Here is a 17,421-nt window from a genome sequence, read left to right as displayed (position 1 = left end):
ATTTGGAGCATTTTAATTTTATGCGGTATATGTCATTCTCCAGACAGTCCGGATTTACCAAACTCATCCAATCCAGGGCTCTGCTCAGCTCCGCTCTCCCACAGGGCTTGAAAGCTGTCTACGAGATTGTTGCCAAGTTTTAAATGGATTACTTCTAGCCCAGACTATGTACTTTACGGATGACATTTAAAATACTACTTATTATATTAAACATCGAGTAAAAAAACACAACATCAGCAGGAAAATTCTGGCCAATTCTGATGCGTACAGTATAGTGCCATTTCACAAACTATGGACTTTATACCTACATACACAGTAAGATTTATGTACGTACAAGAGCTCTCTGGTTTTGGCTGAACAAGTAAAATGGTTAACAGTCTGAAATGCAACCCTCTCTGACAGCCGAGGGTTTGTCGATTGTAGACACTCTTTTTGGACATTTGTGTTTTTCATTTGGGCGTAAAAACACAAATCTTCTCAGCATCTAGGTCTTTTGTGAATTTTCATGATGATTCCCAGCAGCTAGTGCCTGATGTTAGTCTACTGTGATTGCAGTTTAACGTGAAGTTTAGTGTTAATTGTGTTCATGCTCCTGAAAGCAGGTATCAAGAAATGTTTACAAGGTAGCTTAGTACTTCAGCAGATGCTTCAGAAGTGCTCCTAGTGGCTTTGAAAATCCTGTAGTTGCCTTTTTAAACTATGACCACATTATTTTTGGGTGGAAACACATTCTACCGGCTCTATTTTCCATTGTGCACACAAATCTTCAACATTCAAGCTCAAAACTCTCGTGGGGGAGGGCTGAGATACAGTGTTAGTTGTTATCCCTTAAACAATAAAATGACTCTACAGAGGATTTATTAGTACAACCTGTGTGGGTCTGTATCATAAACTTGTATGTATTCATAAACATAGTTGCACTTTGGCCTGGACCCACGCTTCCTACTACAGTATTACAAAGATGATTAATTCTTCAACAAGGTAGATCACCAAGGCTGCGTAGCTAATTAGCATCAGCTCACTGGGCCCGAAGATGACATTAATGAGCTCGCTGAAAAAATGAGCAGATAATAGACTCATTATTTCTACAGACATGGACAAAATTACTGCAACATGAAAAGTCAAGTGAAATTTGAAAGGAAGTCCACTTGCATTTGAACTTGCTGGATAGGAACAGATAAACCAGGGAGCCTAACTTGGAGCACTCACTTTTCAAGACAGCATCCAAGAGGTCTCGCTTCTGGACGTGGTTGTCCATCCTGCCATTTGAATGGCTTATATAAGGGTTTCAGTTGAAATACCTCTGTGAGTCTGGCTGTCTGAGATTACATGTCATCTTTTGCTGGATTTCCCTACAATGCTTCTGTAAGACGACGGTGTTTGCCACTACCTGTTATCGACATATTTCCTCAACACCAATAAATATTTTCCAACTGTTCCATCATCAGATGGCTACGGTGGTGAGAATGAAAACTAGCTGCTGAAGTAAAGCTGGTTTCCAGGGCTGCCATGGACCAGTGAATCATGCAGATTACATCAGGAATCTTTACTCAGGAGAAAACACATGCCCTGGAATAAGGGCATAATGCACGCTCAGCTGTTCATTGCTTACTTTGGGCTAAGGCCTTCATGATTCACATGAGTGAAGACTTGTACATTGTACTAATGAGTGAAGGTGGCTTGGGAAAAGAAAATGGCATGTATGATCCAATTTGGAATAAATCCGAATGTAATTTATATAAATGGAGACAAATTCTCACTCAGAACAGTTAAAACCTCGTCTGCTTTTCTGATACTTGGGTAACTCTGGTTTCATGGAGTTATAGCCACACTGAAGATAAGTCCCAACAACTAAGCAAGTGATGCATCAGGTTAAGGAATACAAATCCCTGTCAAATAGCCCCTCAAGGACCAATCTATGTGAAGAATCACAAATCAAGGGTCATTGTTAGGGATTTAGTGGTTGGTTTTTACAAAGCCCTTGAGGATTTTGATTGGTCCACTGACCAGCCAGGTGGAGTTGTTTAAGACACAAAGGGAAAATCAGAGCTGTTGAGTGAACTAACAGAAAAGGTGCGTTAAAGTGAGAAACAATGACAGACGCAGTTAAAAGACATGAGGTTTCACTGTGGGTGGTACCTAAACGTTTTAAAAGTCTATTGCAATGTCATGATTGACACATGGTGGTGGAAATCTCATTTGTGGAAAACCAGTTAGCAGAATTCCACAGTTAAAACCACACACAAACACACGTAAGTAACCTAGATATTTATGCAATGATAATCAATTCTCTAACAGCTTTAAACGGTAGTGCGGCCATTTTGTCCTCTCAGACATGGCCTTATTAAAGGTAAAAGCACACTAACCCCTTCTCAAATTAGACCTTAAACAATTTACATCTACAGTATAAAGCAACAGAAAGAGGACCCATCCAGGAGCGCATGAGGAAACCAAGACGATCAGAAAGAAAATAGTTGAGCTGTAATGTAGGGTCAGCTCTTTGTATTTACATTTCTAACCTCAGCAATGTTCTGTTCATTTCATCCAACGCGCCCTCCCACCAAAAAAAAAAAAAAAAAAAAAAAAAAAAGGCTCGGTCAGCATTTCTACAAGCTGGGAGAGCGAGGTTCAAAGAGACCTCCAAATACGAAAGCATTTCCTGTCTCACGGGGAGACAGCAAAACGACAGGCAATTTTTTTTTTCTTCTTCTTTTGTTTTTTTTCACAGTACTTGACCATCTTCCCACACCACACGGACACAGAAACACACAGTCAAACACTAGCAATCACACAGTTTGCTGTCAGGAAATAGCTGTGGCATTATATCAGGTTTCTTCTGATTGTGTTTTCAGTATCATGCTGATCATGCATGTACATACTGTACTGACAGCATGACTTTTACTGGAGCTGAATCCAAAATGTTGAGACCACACGACCTATCAGGTGTGAGTGGCGCATCCATCAGTTTTAGCTTCTTCTCATTTTGTTTAGATTTTTGTATAGCCGAATCAGCTGGGGAGTATTGTGTATGTCTTTTTGCGTGTTTGAGACTTCGGTATTAGTTTTTAATATTTAAAAGAGGGACAGCTTTAGGAGAGCTTGACTGGTTTGGATGTATACAACGAGAAAAAAATAAGTATTCCATAGTTTATTTGCTTGTCCACCACTTTTACATCTTCTGAGCCATTTCCTCGAGCTCCTATGATTCTCTGGTTTGCTGTCGTCCGTCCATGTATCCATACTTATTTCCGTTCTGTTCTTAGATGCTATGATGTGTCCTTCATTTCTTCATCTGTACATCCATCCATTCATCCAACAATCAATCTATTGCGTAGCGGGAGGGAGTGATAGATCAATGAGACAGCCTTAATTACCACCCACCTGCCCTTGGTTTCTTCTTCTTTGTTCTCCTTCTGTCTCACCCTTTCCTTCATCGCCTCCTATCATCTTAGAAGCCCTGGATGTGGCAGTAGGCCTCCAGTGAGGAAAAGAGGATGTAGAGGAGCCACAGGCTGACGAACAGCATGGTGGTCAGGGCCTTCGAAGTCCGAGGCCCACCCAGCTCTCCACCGATCTCTGGCCGCCGTCGGTACATCAGTGTGGCAACGCAGACGAAGGCAAAGATGGTGAAGAGGGTGACGGAGAAGGCCAATGTGCCAGGATCCACCCTGAATTCCTCCCCCTTGATGTGATGGTAAATGGCTGCGATGGACCATGCCACCTGTCAAGCATCATGACAGTCAAATTGAATACGGTGAGATGTAGTGACAGTTTACAGCGGCTGAGGACACTTTGGCAAAAGTGGATGTCATCACAAGTGACAGATGGCTGTTCTGTACTGGCTGCATCAACCATATACCTTTGCAATAACATTTCAAAAGGAGCTGCATTAAAGGCAGAATTCATAGAGTAGCATATCTGTTTGGTTGTTTTTACAGAGGAGCGTATTTATCGCTGTGTGGCACCATGACAAGCAGCACTGCGTTCACACAAAATATGAACCAGTCAATGTCTCGGTAGATGAGCTCATACTCACCCCGATTCCCAAGAAAACATTGACAGCGTTGGAGCCTGTCACGTTACCAATGGATGCGTCTGCATACTGATCCTGGGTAGCAGCTACCTTACTGGCAAAGGTATCTGAATCGAGAGAGAAGGGAAGAAGATCAGGTGTGTAATCACTTTCTAAATGTTTTTAATTCATCACACGCATCGACTGAACGCATGTAAACACAAAGAGAGACAGGGGAGGCGGCCACGTTCAGGTTGCATCTCCTGTAAGTGTGACCGGTCAAATGGCTCTGGAGTAGACAAGGGAGTGAACGTGCCCTTTTCCACTGCAGACAAAAAACGTGAGTCTTATTTGGTTTTTTGACCAATGGAAAAGAGCTTTGGAAAGGCATTGGAACGCTGACTTCAAGTGAAACAATGACCTTTCTATAGCTTCAACATTAGACCATTTTTTGAAAGGAACTTGTCTTAAATACTTAGTTGACAGTAACACGAGCAGAAATTTTGAAGCTGGTGACAACTTGGCCTTTCTCCTTCTGCCACCATCAGTCCAAACTTAAGATACTCTTACATAACTGTTCTGTTCTTTCTCTCTTCTCAGCAGTGCGATACTGCTCAAAAAATAAAGGTTCCTATGGAGATAATTAAGCCTTGGTGGATGCTCTGTATATTACTCATTAATTTTTGTATTGAACATTGCACTGATTAATATAATTAATCAGTGCTAGTTGTTATTCTGTGTAAATTAAGGCTTACAAAGCTCCCAGTCTTTTGTGAGCTACACAAGACCAAAGTGATAGGGAAGGACATTCTTGATAAATGCAGAACACTTATAATTATTAATACAGAACAGTGTGCAAATCCTATTTTCCACATTTTGACAGGGAACCTTAAATTAGAAACCGCAATCTTTAATCCTGTTACAGTGTTCTGTCGATGGCAGCCAGCATGGGCCATATTTGGACCAAGATCAGTAAATGACAAGGCTAAATCTCACATTGCAGGGGTAAACAAACCTTGGCCTGAAAAATAATGAGTGCTGTGATGTCCCAAAATTTTCCCCCTACGTTACATGTCTGCCAGTTTTCCTTTCTGCACTGAAAACGGCTTAGTAAAGTCCTCCAAAGCTCAACAATAGGATCTTCCTTAATATCACAAAGACTGTTCAAACAGTCAAAGGCTCCGTCCTCTTTTCCTGAACTAATTCTCTGGCTTTTAGTCTATTCCTTGCTGATTCATGTCCTCTTGCTTTTATATGGTGAATACAGTGAGAGTAGATGAAAACTGAAAAAGGAAGTGAAAGAGAAAAAGAGGAGGTGGGCTTTTTCTTGAAGTGGCAGCCAAACTGGTGGTGGAAAAGAGGACAATAGGAAGACCCGAAGAGGACTGCGCAGATGAGAGAGGGTGGGAGGGTGAATGAGGCAATGGGCCAAGGAGAGTGTCCAGTAAAGACAAATCACTCCATCCACTTTAAAGCTTCAAGGACAGGCCTGGTAGGGATTAACTGTGTGTATGTGAGAGCATTGAGGCTTTATACATTTGTGGCTGCCTGCCTACATACGAGTGAGCGAGTGTTTGTGTGTGTGTACAATATACATAGAGTGTCTGTGTGTTTGTGAACAATGCCACCTGGGTCCAATCTGAGGCCATTCCTCCACCAGCTGGCAAAGGCACGTGTGTGTGTGCGTGTGCATCAATTGCTCTTTGAGTGTTTGTGTGGCTGCTTGAGTGGGCGAGTGCGTGGTTGCTTGCATGTTGAGTAGCAGCACGTGTGTATTAGTGCGTTTGTGAGAAACAGGTTCCGCTCAGCAGCTCCTTCTGTGAGAGTATGTCGTCCCTGCAGAGAACCCTTCCCTTCTGTCAATCAACCCCCGCCTCCTCTCTCCTCCGCTCCCCTTTTCCCACCGACCCTCGAAATGGAAGGACTCGTTGGAGAGTACTCATGCTCATGGCAATTTGGCACTCCTCCTGCACGTCGAAATGTTTTGCTTGGTGGCCAGCTTCGGTGATGGGGGAAATGCCAAACAGTTAGGGATGCTAGAAATATCACACATCCCTAACTTGGGACATCCAAAACAAATCTTACATGAAAACTTTTCGAGATAATCTATTAATAGGTGTGAACACTTCTTCCAATGCCATAAATCAAGAGTTTAGCTGACTGATTCTTGGGATTATTGATCAGTCAGTCAGTCAATGAAATGAAAGGGGAAAAACATTATAATTTCCCCAACGAGGTAAACAGTATATTTAAAATTATATAAAACAGAGACAGCTATTTTCTTGATAAATTACTTTAAACGTTCAAATGTTTGTGAATAGTTGTTCTGATGATATTGATAAAATCCCTTTTGTTTCAATTAGATGAGGGTCGATGAGGTTGTGATATAACTGGCTGGACAGTTCATATCAAACTCCAGAGACCAGTTGGATATCAGGTACACAAAGGTCCTACACAATAATGGACATTTTTTTGAAGCAAATATTGAGCTTCAGTTGCTCAAATCAGCCTTTGGCAGCAATGCTATTCCTTCAAAAGGTTTCCACTGATTATTCTCTTCTCTGCCATTGTCCCCCTACGTTCTGTGGATCAGCTAAATCATTTGTTGCAGGATGTTTGCAGACAAGCCACTTCAGCAAGTTTCAATGCACTTGATGTGTTTAGGAGCTTAAATATGTCAACAATTACAAAACTGTGGTGATAAATTCTCAGTTAATGCCTTACTGTCCAGAACTCAGACTTCTAACTCTCTCACAGTTATGTAATTGTTCATTCATTCTGTGCTTGCCTTTGTCATTTAGGACCTGCCACCATGGTTATCTGTTTTTGGCTGCTATTGTCTCCAACACTACCTGCTTTTGAATTCGCCCCTTGCCCTCACTTTCCCTATTTCTTGTCCCTGGCTGTCTTTGTTTGCTGAGCCTTAGTACGGGTGAACTATTTTGAGGTTAGACCTCAGTTGTGTATCTTGACTCCCCTGGTGAGGAATGACATAAAATGATACTCGGTTATGAACTCCACAGTATATTTAAATGTACTGTGGAGTCATATAACTGAACTGAATCCCAAAGCGATAACAAATTTAGATCTTTTAGTGGTTCTAATTATCCTTTAACAGCTTCACTTTTGTGGATTTGTTTGCTTCCTATCCCTGTGTGTGTTTGTGAGTGTGTAAGCCTGGCTAACTGTGATAAACGAGGTTAATCACGATTGAACCACAGCACAGGATGGGTTTTATTTTCACTAATAGCCACAGAACTGGAGGTCTGTTTCTTTGTGCGAGTGTGTGAGCCACTGGAGGTTGTGTTAATCAGGTTGAAAGCCTCTGAACGGCTGAATCACTTTGTTTCAGCTCTGCAGACATATTGTCTATGGGGCTCTATGTGTTTTCAAAGAGCTTTGCGTGCTTGTCCATCAATTTAACTTTTAGTAAGTACTCATTTCTGTTTTTGTATGTGGAAATATAACGTTTGGAAGTGGGCATACAGTGCAGGTGCATGTGGGTAAAATAGTATGTAACACATAACTTTAACCCCAGAGGTACTTAAATGGGAGAACAGCGACCGCTTAAGTCTGACATGATAAATAGGCCGATGCTAATAATGCATGGTTATCCCAGCTCAAGTGTATTCATGGGGCTGAAGCACGTGCAGACACCAGGTCAAGCTTTAATGTATAATGAACGTATTCCAAGAGCGTTTGAGTCTGTTCTTCAATTTAATCAAAGTTAAACTGTTTTGTTTCTATGTTGGCTGGCATTTTATACGCCGAGCACCTCAGCTGACGTGTATGTGTGCGTGCGCGTGTGTGCAGAGACTGGGGCCGAGGTTAAAATGCATTTAGCCCACTGTTGTAGCCAGTGGTCATTCTTCACGTTTAGAGGATGATCCATGCTGCTGCCTGCAGACACAGCACTCTGTCTAACAGGCTCACACATATAAGAATACACTGGAGGGACTGAAGAACACTGCCACGGTGAACCCCCCCCCCGGTTTTTTTCCCATGGATGTTCACTGTGAACAAATTTGGGCAGGTCTGTCCTCAATGAAACAATGATTATCATTTAACATATCATTTTCTTCATTAAGCAGTTATTTCAATAGATTTTTTTATTTAATTTTTTTTTCTTTTGCCTGTTGGACCAGTGCATAAATAAGCAAAAATGTCAGTTTTCCAAAATCCCAATAGCTGGATTGGATTTGGGGGCAGATCCTTTAACTCATTAAAAACCAAAGTAATAAACGACTTTATTGCTTCTCTGTGGTGTAAACATCTTTGTGATTGTTGTCTCTACACAAATACACACTTTCACTTTCACACACATTTTATGGATTGTTTTTGTTTGAAATTGAATTGACGTTAATGAAGGCTTAGACCCAGCCATCATTGGGTGGAAATATTCTGGTGTGTGTTGGTGTGTAGACTGGAAATACAACTTCACAAAAAAAGATTTTTTTTTTTTTGGGTGGGGGCGGGGTTCTCCTATAAACAAAAGGTGAAGCAGTTAATAAAAAAAGTGAAAGCATATGCCCAGAAGGAGATCATTGATTAACTTGAATCTATTTCTTTCTGTCAATCAATATCGGCTCACACGTACAGTACATGCTAATATAGAATATAAAAAGGATATCAGTTCCCAACACTCTCTCTCTCTGTCTCTCTCTCACACACACACACACACACACACACACACACACACACACTGACCTGGCACAGAGGTTCCCAGTGCAACAAACACCACAGCTGTGACTGAATCTTTCAGGCCCACCGTGCAGCCGAAATGAGAAGCAAGGTCTCCTGTAGAGATAAGAAAGAAACAGATATAAAACAGACAATGCAAAAAAAAAATTGCAAAAATGCAAAAATATTTTTGTGTATCGATGTTACTGTGCATAAATAAAGAACCCTGTCATGAGAATTTCTTTTCCCCCCATTAATTGCATGTCAGGTTTCATTATCAAATATTGTTTCATTTTGAGCTGCTCTTGTCAGTTGTGATCTCACCAATGATGGCGGTGAGCAGTCCAATCATGCAGATGGAGACGACGAAACAGGCCCAGCCGTTCCAGTACTCTGTGGGTGGGACGAAGGCGAACAGAACCTTCCAGAAGACGGTGAGGAAGTGCATGACGTAGTCGAAACATGATGGCAGCTTCTCTTCCCCACACTCTTCGTCATCATCATCCTCGCCTTGTGGACAGAGCATTTTCATTTGATCACACACATTTTGGCTTTCACATGAAGTTGAATTTCACAAAAATCAGCTTCTCCCTGCTGGGAAATTATGACAGAAGTTTTACCTGTCCATCACCTGAAGTACAGTACAAAGGATTAGAGGACTCTGTCTCTGGCTTTGGCTAAAGCGGAGCGGGCATAAGGTATATTTAACATCACCTGATTCACTGATCCAGGCGTGTGTGCACGATTTCATTATCAAAGTCTAATGACTGCACCAGGATGCCTCATACTGCTGGGGTTTGGTATGCATGCGATCGTTTATACGTCTGAGTGTGGGATACTTGATACATTAAATTTAAATCACACACACACACACACACACACACACCTAGTCTAGACACTCCTCTCTGTATTTGCCTGTTGTTCTGTTCCATTTAAAAATGAGTTAAATTAATGAATAAACGTGACGACCTGCTGTTTACTGAAAAAACGCTGACTGGGTAAATCCGAGAAAAGCCACGATCTCTGATTGATTTCACTCGTTACTCAGTCACTAGAGCCTATTAACCCTTTAAGAGCTGCTGATGCATCCAAATGCCAAAAGTAGATACACAGAACCTGCATGCACCCTAAACTGATCTGTGGAGAGCCTCCTTCAGCCACTTCCTGCTGAGGTATTATTTCTTCATACTGTTGAAGACAGCTTTTGTGTGTTGCTGTGTCCAAATACAAATAATGTATATCTATATCTTGTACTGTGTCTTGTTAATAATAATAATAATAATAATAATAATAAAACCACATTACTTGCAGTAAAAATACAGCAAGCAACAATAAAAATTACAAAATGATATCTGTAGCAGTTCTTCAGTGGTTAGCATCTCATGCTAATCCGACACCTGCTAACACTGACTGGTCTAGTGAGAGGCACCAGCATGTGTCTCATTGTACCCATGCATACATCCATACATTAGTATTCCTTTTCTTGCCTTACAGGGGAATTAGTGTTTTCTCTCTTGCTGCTCACTGAGCGTGCCCAGAAGCTGCATTCTCATAGGTCAGGACAGAAGTGGTCTGCAGCTCTTCTCCACAGGCAGCTAGCCAAGCAAGCCGCACACGCTTGAGTGTATGGGACTGTGTGCTTCAAGTTATACGGTCTGCACTCAGGGGACTTGTAGGAATTATTCATACTACTGCATGTTTACAGAACATAACACACACAGGGCTTTGAGGCTGATGTGGCCAAACAAGCAGAAGCTTGTTTGGCCACATCACCAGTGAGTTGCTGAATAATGATCCTCCAATCACTTCAGATTACAGAAGTAGAGAGAGAGAGGGATTCTGGAGAAGTCATATGGGGCTTCCTATGACTAGCCACCAGGCTTTTGCAAAACACATCCAAACACACACATCAATAGAAAGAAGACACATTTAAAGACAGAACCATAAGAAAACAAGCACAGGGGGAAAAAAAAAACAAAGAAATGTGCATGTAATCCGTTCACAGACTCATCACAGAAGAGAAATACAGACTGTCATTCATCCACACATCGTCAAACACAGTGATGTTTTTATTTAACCAGTCCAGCCTCCACTGATATCTCATATCCCAGATTTTTAAGATTTTCTTGACCAAACAAATTCCACCTTATGTCAAACATGCAAGCAACATCCTTAACTTTACTATGGCAGCTGTGTGATGGATGTGTGCGAGTGTGTGTCATGCTGACGAGCTCATATTTAGATTTGTGTTCCAGTGGTCCTGTCATCCTGTCTGTCTCACACACACGCCCACAACGACAGCACATACACACCCATCCGTCTACCCACACACGCACGGAGTCAGGCTGTCAAACAGGAACTGGAGAGTCACTGGAGAGCATCACACAGACAGGTGACAGTTACACAAGGTTGCCTTTCCTCAGTAAACCACGACATAAAAGTCATTAAGAGAACATAATAATTGAAAACAATTGAAATAATGCGAGTTAGAAACGGTGAGAACAAAGAACCTCGAAGAGGCTTTTGAAATAATTTGTCTCTGCTCTTTTGGGTATTTCATAACAGCAGTTGTCTCAAGCAGCTCAGTCAGTAAATCAACAAATCAATGAAATAATCATCATTTAGTGAGTCACACATTTATTGTCACTCATCATTGAAAGGATGGAAATTATAGGTTGTTCACAACAGACAAGGGCAGACAGGTGCTGACGGGAGCTACAGTACAATGAAGGCAGCTGCATAGAACTGCTTGTTTTTTGCATGCCAAAGACCTTCAACCAAGACTCTGCATCCCCATATAAGGACTTTACATTTCGATTTCTTTTGTAGTCGTCAAAACCGATTACTATGTTTAGTGCATCGTCAAAATGGCCAACCATTCCCACCAACATGAAAAATGAGCAGGTTTCTTTCTCTTGGTGTCTTTTATATCCAAGTGATGTTAATTGGCACTAAACCCTTCAGTGAACATGTCTGAAGTCAGCTACACCGACTTCCCTGCTTGGTCCTCTGCTTTTCCCTGAATACCCACACTACAGTGAAGTGTGGAGTCACATACACACCCATAAATAACCTCTTCCTATGCACACACACACACACACACACACACAGGAGCAGGTGATGAACAGCATGGTGTGGTCCTAGTAATTACAGGGCACTGGAGTATGGAGTGGCTGCACATCAATCTCTTTCACTTTTTCCCCCTCCCTGTCCTAACAACCGCCCCCTCCCCCCTCCTTGATTTGCTTCCCATTGACTCCTTTCTCCATCTCATTGTGCCTGTTTGCACCGCTTCTCTTGTTGAACAGTCCAGCTCAAAAAGATTATGTTCTTGTTGAACATAATCTGTCAGAAAGCTGCTGGCAGCACAGCATCTTTTGTCGCTGATGATCAGGTTGAGCAACGGACAGCTTGGTCAGCCTTAGGCAAAAATTGTAGTCGTGAAAGTATTAAATCTTGTACAGACCTTGTATCAGCATGTCTTCATGTGTATCTTGCCCACTTGTGATCTGATCTCACTTCCTTGCATACTGTAAAGCTCTACGGTGAGAGCAATTTTAGTCATTTGAAAGAGTAAAATGTTTTTGGTCTATGATGAAAAGGCGTTGAGAATAATCCGACTGTGGCAGATCATTTCATATGTATTATTACAGATTATTCAATATTTCCCAGGGTGCATTTGTCTGAGTGATCACATTCCAAACATGTCTTGAATGTTTTTTCCATCTTTATACCTGTACTGTACTATCTGGATGACCTGCAGCCAACATACGCAGTGAACCCTGGAGCCTAGTTTTAAGACTTCTATAACCTGTTTCTTCCCCCTGTGCACAAACATCCATCCATCTTCTACCGCTTTTCTGTTTCTGGGTCACGGGGTTCTGGAGCCAATCCAAGCCAACGTTCCGGGCGAGGGGCAGGGTACACCCTGGACAGGTCATCAGTCCATCACAGGGCCAACACACACATTCGCATTGAGACCTACGGACAATTTAGAGTCCGTAGAGTTAGCCGAGATGGTGGGAGGAAACCCACGCAGACAGGGAGAATATGGAAGCGCAGCATAGAAAGGACCCAGGCTGGGCACCGAACCCGTGACCTTTATTGCGGGCCAACGGCGCTAACGACTATGCCGCTGTGCTGCCTGTGCACAGCGCCATAGAAACACAAAAATATGTTATGATATTCGAAAATCAGGTTGTGTCATGAGCATTACGCTGGCTGCAAGGAAAAAGATAGAGGCCATGTTCATGTTCACTTAACATAGCATAAACCCCCCCCCCAAAAAAAAACAAAAAGAAAAAACAAAACGAGCGGACAAAAAAAAAAAAAGGCAAGCTGAGAAAGTCAACGATTTATTGTTTCTCTGCTGTCTCTATCCTGTGAGTAGGTACAGGAGGAATGATTATAGTCATGAGTAGGTCTTGCAACATGCTGCCTTACAGTGTCCTTCCAGGTACATACACATGAAATGTATTGTGCAATACTCGTGCAGCACACAAAAGGAAACACTTGAAACAGACATGCAAATGACAGTAAATTCATTAAGAATTTTATGGAATCAAGTTGCTCACTAGTGCACACCCTGACAGGCTTGTCACATACTGTGCATGCACAACGGCACACTGATGAAAACAATCTTCCGCTGTCTCTCTGTGTTAGTTTATCTCGGGATATACCCCCATCAGCCGCGCAACCAACATGAAAAGACCAACACAGGGGAAAACGGGTCAGTGTACATGCACGCACATACACACACAAAACACAAGCACAGTGCCATTTCAGAGGGCTTTAATGGCTGGCTAAGTGCAGTTTTATTTGCTTTTAAATGAATGTCATGGTCTGTGAAGCCTTTTGTTTGCATGTCCGTGTGCATGTGCGGACTTCAGTGGGAGGGCCACACTGGCGTTACGATGCGGTGATGGTTATGGCTGCCATCTTAGCAAAAGCCAAATGCACAGTCTTCATGTACCGTAATGGAACCGATGAGCTGATGAGTGCCAACTGATTTGTTGCCATATATGTGGCCGGAATTGCTTGTGGAAGGTTTGTCAGCATGGAGATCCAGATCTGCCAGCTCAGATGGAGAGTGAGGGTGAGCAAGACAATGAGAAAAGCCAAATGTCACCGGTCAAGATGAAGCAATATTTGAAGCTCCTTTAATGTGATGTTCATCTTGATTCTAATCTAACGTGAGATAAGAGAGTGAGGGGGCGTAATGGAGAGAGAGAGAGAACGAGAGAATGTGAGTGAAGAGGAGAGAACGATGGAATAAAACAAACTTATCAGTGTATATTAAATCCACCACCGTATCGCTGACAGCTGCTCTGGACTTGTTCATGCCCTTGAACCAGCAATGTGCTTTTGAGAGGATGAGCTGCCAAGTTACGGCGTGCCTCCATTTCGGTTTAACTGTGTAATCGTGTGTGGCATCATTTTTGTAAAAGAAAAAGTGTGCCTCAGTTCTACATGTCCACAACAACAACGCACAAACTCATTGAACAGATGTCTGAGATCATTAGTCATTTGTCTTATTTGTTACGTGACTAATTGCCCTCCGTCTTTTTTTTTTCTTCCTCATTTTCTCTTCCCACCTTCTAGACAGTAATGAGATGTTTTGAAGCCATTTCAGCTCATTTGCTTTTTGTATTGCTGGAAGAGTTTTTCCATCCATCAAAATGTCTTTCCCAATCACTGTTATGTCACCACTGTTGCATTTCCCAACTCTTTTCTTCCTTTTTCCTTCCTGCCCTCTGAGCATCTGTCTTTCTCTCCCGCTTTCGTCTTACTATGCCAAGTTATTGTTTGAGATGACCTTCGGCTTCATCGTGCCATATCTCTTTTCCACCTCTAACTTCAGCCTTCTACTCCTCTGTCCATCCATCCATCCGTCCGTCCGTCCATCCAAGACGAGAAGAATTGATCCTGGTGTGGCCTTATGTCACAGCCAGGTTTCCTCATTCACTCCCAATCCCTCCATTAAGGGTTTAACGTATTTGCATTCCACAAGAGGATTCATTAATCTTGCATGCATGTTCTTTTCTTTATTGGTAAACTTCGGCTGTATCTTCTCTGTGTCTGACAATGCCATCACAGGATTATGCAAGCAACTTACGGTCCCATGAACATACGACAGAGGTCACTATAACCGGGGTTGACTAGCAAAACAGTTTAATGTCAGAATTTTCCATCACAGTAATTAAGTGGAGGGGGCAAATGGAAAGAGAGTGTGGGAGACGTGGGGGGAAAAAAGCCAGTGCAATTAAACAAGCGCAGTGAGTAAAGGAAGTGAAAGTGGTGGAGTTTGGACTGTAATAAACCTACTTAAATCCATCAAATAAGACATTATCTTTGCTGATTTCAGTTTATTCAGATAAGACAAGATGGCATAATTCTTGCTGAGCTGGATTTAATGCACTCTACACCGTACAAGGCTTAGTGTAATATGGCCACAATCCCTCCTTAAACTCAGCACAGTTAGACATCTGATTTTTCCTTCGGAGCACATTATTGGACATAAAGAAGCATCTCAGTTTGAGCACATCACACATTTTACTGCGGCTTGTTTTAACTAGACTTAGCTGTGAAAATACACACAGCAATACTTTCGGGAAAACAAATCAGCTTTGTGTTTTCAGGCGCTGCAACAAGGTTATTTAGCGGCACACAAACTGCCATTGTTCTAACTTCTCCAAATCAACTGAGCCAAATAAACACTTGCAAACATGCTGAGTGTGAATCAGTCTTAGGCCTGTGCAGTGAAATCAGATGATGGAAGCTGGTGATAATGACCGCAGTTGTAATTGTTTCTGACTGATCTCTGCTCCTCTTCTTCCATCTTCTCACCCCCTCACCCCTCCTTTTTTATTTTATTTTGCTGACCCTTAATGACTTAAACTGTAAAATATAATCTTTACTCTCTTTGACGGTTTCCAAGAAATTTAGATGCTCGGCAGTATCGATACCTTCTCAATTGATACTCTCTGTCATGTCTCTCAGCATTCACTTTATTACTTGTTCTCAGGAAACAAGCTTAAACAGAAAGTTGCTATAACACAGCTGGATGTCTGTCTAACCAATCATTTGCTACTTTGATCTGTAAGCATCCAATCACCTCCTAATGTCAGACACTCAGACGTGCAGCAATCCAGTCAGCTTCAGGTTTTAAGACCCTGACAGAAGCAATCAGCCTCCAGTTTGAATTTGATTTGAACTTGTGTTGCAGTTGACCTGTTGTAATTTTGCAGACATATTAGTGTTGTGAATCATGATGAAGGCTGCTGTGTTTGTGTGTGTTTCAAATAGAGACAGAGAGAGTCTCACAATAAAGGCATATTCCTCAGTGTAAACTGCACTGACTGCCCCCTAGTCCTCCTACCTAACACACACACACACACACACACACACACACACACACACACACACACACACACACACACACACACGGCACTCTGTCAGCCTAGACAAGCTAATCCCAGATAAGAGAGTGAAGAAAGGCCTTTTCATTAATGGCATCAGCTCACCAACAAAGCCTGGCTGTCAGGCAGGCTAACTAAAGCACAAACAAACACATGCACACGTACGCACCCACAATAACGGGATAAAGTTATCTGAAGGCGCTGAAGTGATTGAGCAGCCTGTAGGCAAACAATACTCAAGCAGGAGGACAATTTCAAAGATGGCAACATCAAATTAAGTAATTTTTTTGACCCGCTGTGTATTCACAGTGATTTTGTGAAAATAGATTGATTTAAAATAAAATGACACAGGCTAGCTGTTTCACCTGTTTTCCCACTTAGATTTGGTCTCATAAGATATTTCTTTTACTGTTCCTTTAACCATTTGCATCAAATTAATGGGCACAGCGAGGTTATAAAAGCTTGTTGTTCTAAACATTAAAGCTCTTTTGCAGGTAAAATCCACAGGGGGAGGTATAATGATTATGCCATCTTTATTTATGTAAGTAAAGACTCACAAAAAGGACTGCAAAGACTCAGAGGGAGAGCGACTAATGCCACTCCTTGCAGTGGAAAAGAAGACTTGTCTTGCTGTGTGAGTTATTTCTCTTTGTCCCTTTTTCAACCGTCTAAAACTAAATACATATATTGTTGAATTCCACGTACAATCTTTCTCTCCAAGCATGCAGTCTTGCCCACCTTTGTTAATTTTTCCTCAATGGGCTTTTCACACAGCTTGTATGCTCCATCGCTCTCCTTCTCTGCCAGTTTCTGCATTATATATGAGCTCCCTCTCTCACCAAGTGTCTTTATCTCTCCCTCGTAGCATGTATACTCTCTTACTTCCTCTTCATGGGACATTAACGCCACCTTAGCTCATAAAAGAGCTTGACACCGTCAAGACAGTAGTGTTGAATATTCCCATATTCTTCTAGCCCTGTCTGTCATACATCAACACACAGAGTCAGATCCTTATCTCCTTGTGGAGGCGGAAACACACACACACACACACACACACACACACACACAGTCATTCCCACAAACACTCTCAACATAATCTGCCATCTGGTCAGTGTTTGTCTGCCCAAACCATCAAACCTAGCCAGGTTACTTTTCCAGTACCCATTAAAACCATGATGATTAACACACACACACACACACACACACACACACACACACTCTCGCTCACTCGCACTCTTGACTTCATGGCACTCTGAAATCAGCCCACTTTTTTTTTTTTCTGGTGATGCAATCATGATCTTTAGAGTAGCC

At 42.1% G+C, this 17,421-nt stretch overlaps 1 protein-coding gene across 2 annotated transcripts in view; it reads right to left on the bottom strand.

The window, feature by feature from the left end:
- Nucleotides 1-2,587: 2,587 nt before the first annotated feature.
- The window catches only part of slc8a1b (solute carrier family 8 member 1b), a 108,350-nt gene continuing 93,516 nt past the window's right edge, over nucleotides 2,588-17,421 (bottom strand). For both annotated transcript variants that reach the window (XM_029521948.1, XM_029521947.1), the window contains exons 8-11: nucleotides 9,017-9,202; nucleotides 8,720-8,809; nucleotides 4,037-4,140; nucleotides 2,588-3,721 (exon numbers count right to left, since the gene is read on the bottom strand). In XM_029521948.1, the coding sequence (XP_029377808.1) occupies nucleotides 3,449-3,721; nucleotides 4,037-4,140; nucleotides 8,720-8,809; nucleotides 9,017-9,202 (653 nt within the window). In that variant the 3' untranslated portion in view covers nucleotides 2,588-3,448. The remainder of the gene's footprint in view (nucleotides 3,722-4,036; nucleotides 4,141-8,719; nucleotides 8,810-9,016; nucleotides 9,203-17,421) is intronic.

This window comes from Echeneis naucrates, chromosome 15 (assembly GCF_900963305.1).
Source record: "Echeneis naucrates chromosome 15, fEcheNa1.1, whole genome shotgun sequence".
Classification (NCBI taxonomy): Eukaryota; Metazoa; Chordata; class Actinopteri; order Carangiformes; family Echeneidae; genus Echeneis; species Echeneis naucrates.
Note: the sequence above shows the minus strand (reverse complement) of the source record. Positions and strands in the feature narration are given on the sequence as shown.